The sequence below is a fragment of the Penaeus monodon genome, chromosome 33 (assembly GCF_015228065.2).
Source record: "Penaeus monodon isolate SGIC_2016 chromosome 33, NSTDA_Pmon_1, whole genome shotgun sequence".
Lineage (NCBI taxonomy): Eukaryota > Metazoa > Arthropoda > Malacostraca > Decapoda > Penaeidae > Penaeus > Penaeus monodon.
The window spans coordinates 21,555,575-21,556,367 of NC_051418.1; the positions used below are offsets into that span (position 1 = coordinate 21,555,575).

The 793-nt window shown below is 51.1% G+C and overlaps 1 protein-coding gene across 1 annotated transcript in view; it reads right to left on the minus strand.

Moving 5' to 3' along the window:
- The window catches only part of LOC119594304 (proto-oncogene tyrosine-protein kinase ROS-like), a gene marked incomplete in the record, with an annotated part of 29,713 nt that overhangs the window by 2,415 nt on the left and 26,505 nt on the right, over window positions 1-793 (minus strand). Inside the window, 2 exon segments of the mRNA XM_037943363.1 lie at window positions 45-259; window positions 486-698. Of these exon segments, the coding sequence (XP_037799291.1) occupies window positions 45-259; window positions 486-698 (428 nt within the window).

The window sequence follows — 793 nt, forward strand, 5'->3', positions numbered from 1 at the left end:
AAAGTTACCCTTAACACTAAACGACAACATCAATAATGACTCACAGTTCCTCGGGGCAATTAGGAGGCCTGTTCAAGCGTCCTCCGCTGCGGACATAGTGAAGGACCTCGAGGTTCGTCCGCGCAGGATACGGCTGTTGTCCCAGCGTCAGGATCTCCCACAGAAGGACACCGAACGCCCAGACGTCGGAGTGGCTGGTGAACACGCCGTCAACTAAGGACTCCGGGGACATCCACCTCACGGGTAAGAGTCCCTCACCCTAGAGGAAAAGGGGAAGGAGTTTGAGTTTGCAGAAGTTGGTAAGTATGGGGTATTGGCAGGGAGGTTGGGAGGTTAGAAAACATGTCACACATAACAAATATAACAAATCTTTTCCTCTTTCAAGACACAAGCCAAACTGCAATGACGACTTCAAAGGGCGACGTTCGTTTTCTTTGCCCTCTTTTCATCGCTCCCTTTTTCCTCTGAGCCGTAGCGAACCTTACCTCCTTCCTGTAGTAGTCGTTCTTGTAAATATCCCGCGCGAGTCCGAAGTCTCCGATCTTCACGATGCGCGATTCGGGGTCGGTCGTCGACACGAGGCAGTTCCGGGCGGCAAGGTCACGGTGGACGTAGTGCATCTCCTCGAGGTACACGCACCCCTTGGCGACGTCCACGCACATCGCCACAAGGTCAGCTAAGGTCAAGCCACATTCGGCCTTTCGGAGGGAAGAGAAAGAGCTGGTTAGGAAAAAAATATATCGATGATGACGAATAGTGCATCATTAAAAAGACATTTAACAATGAAACAGTT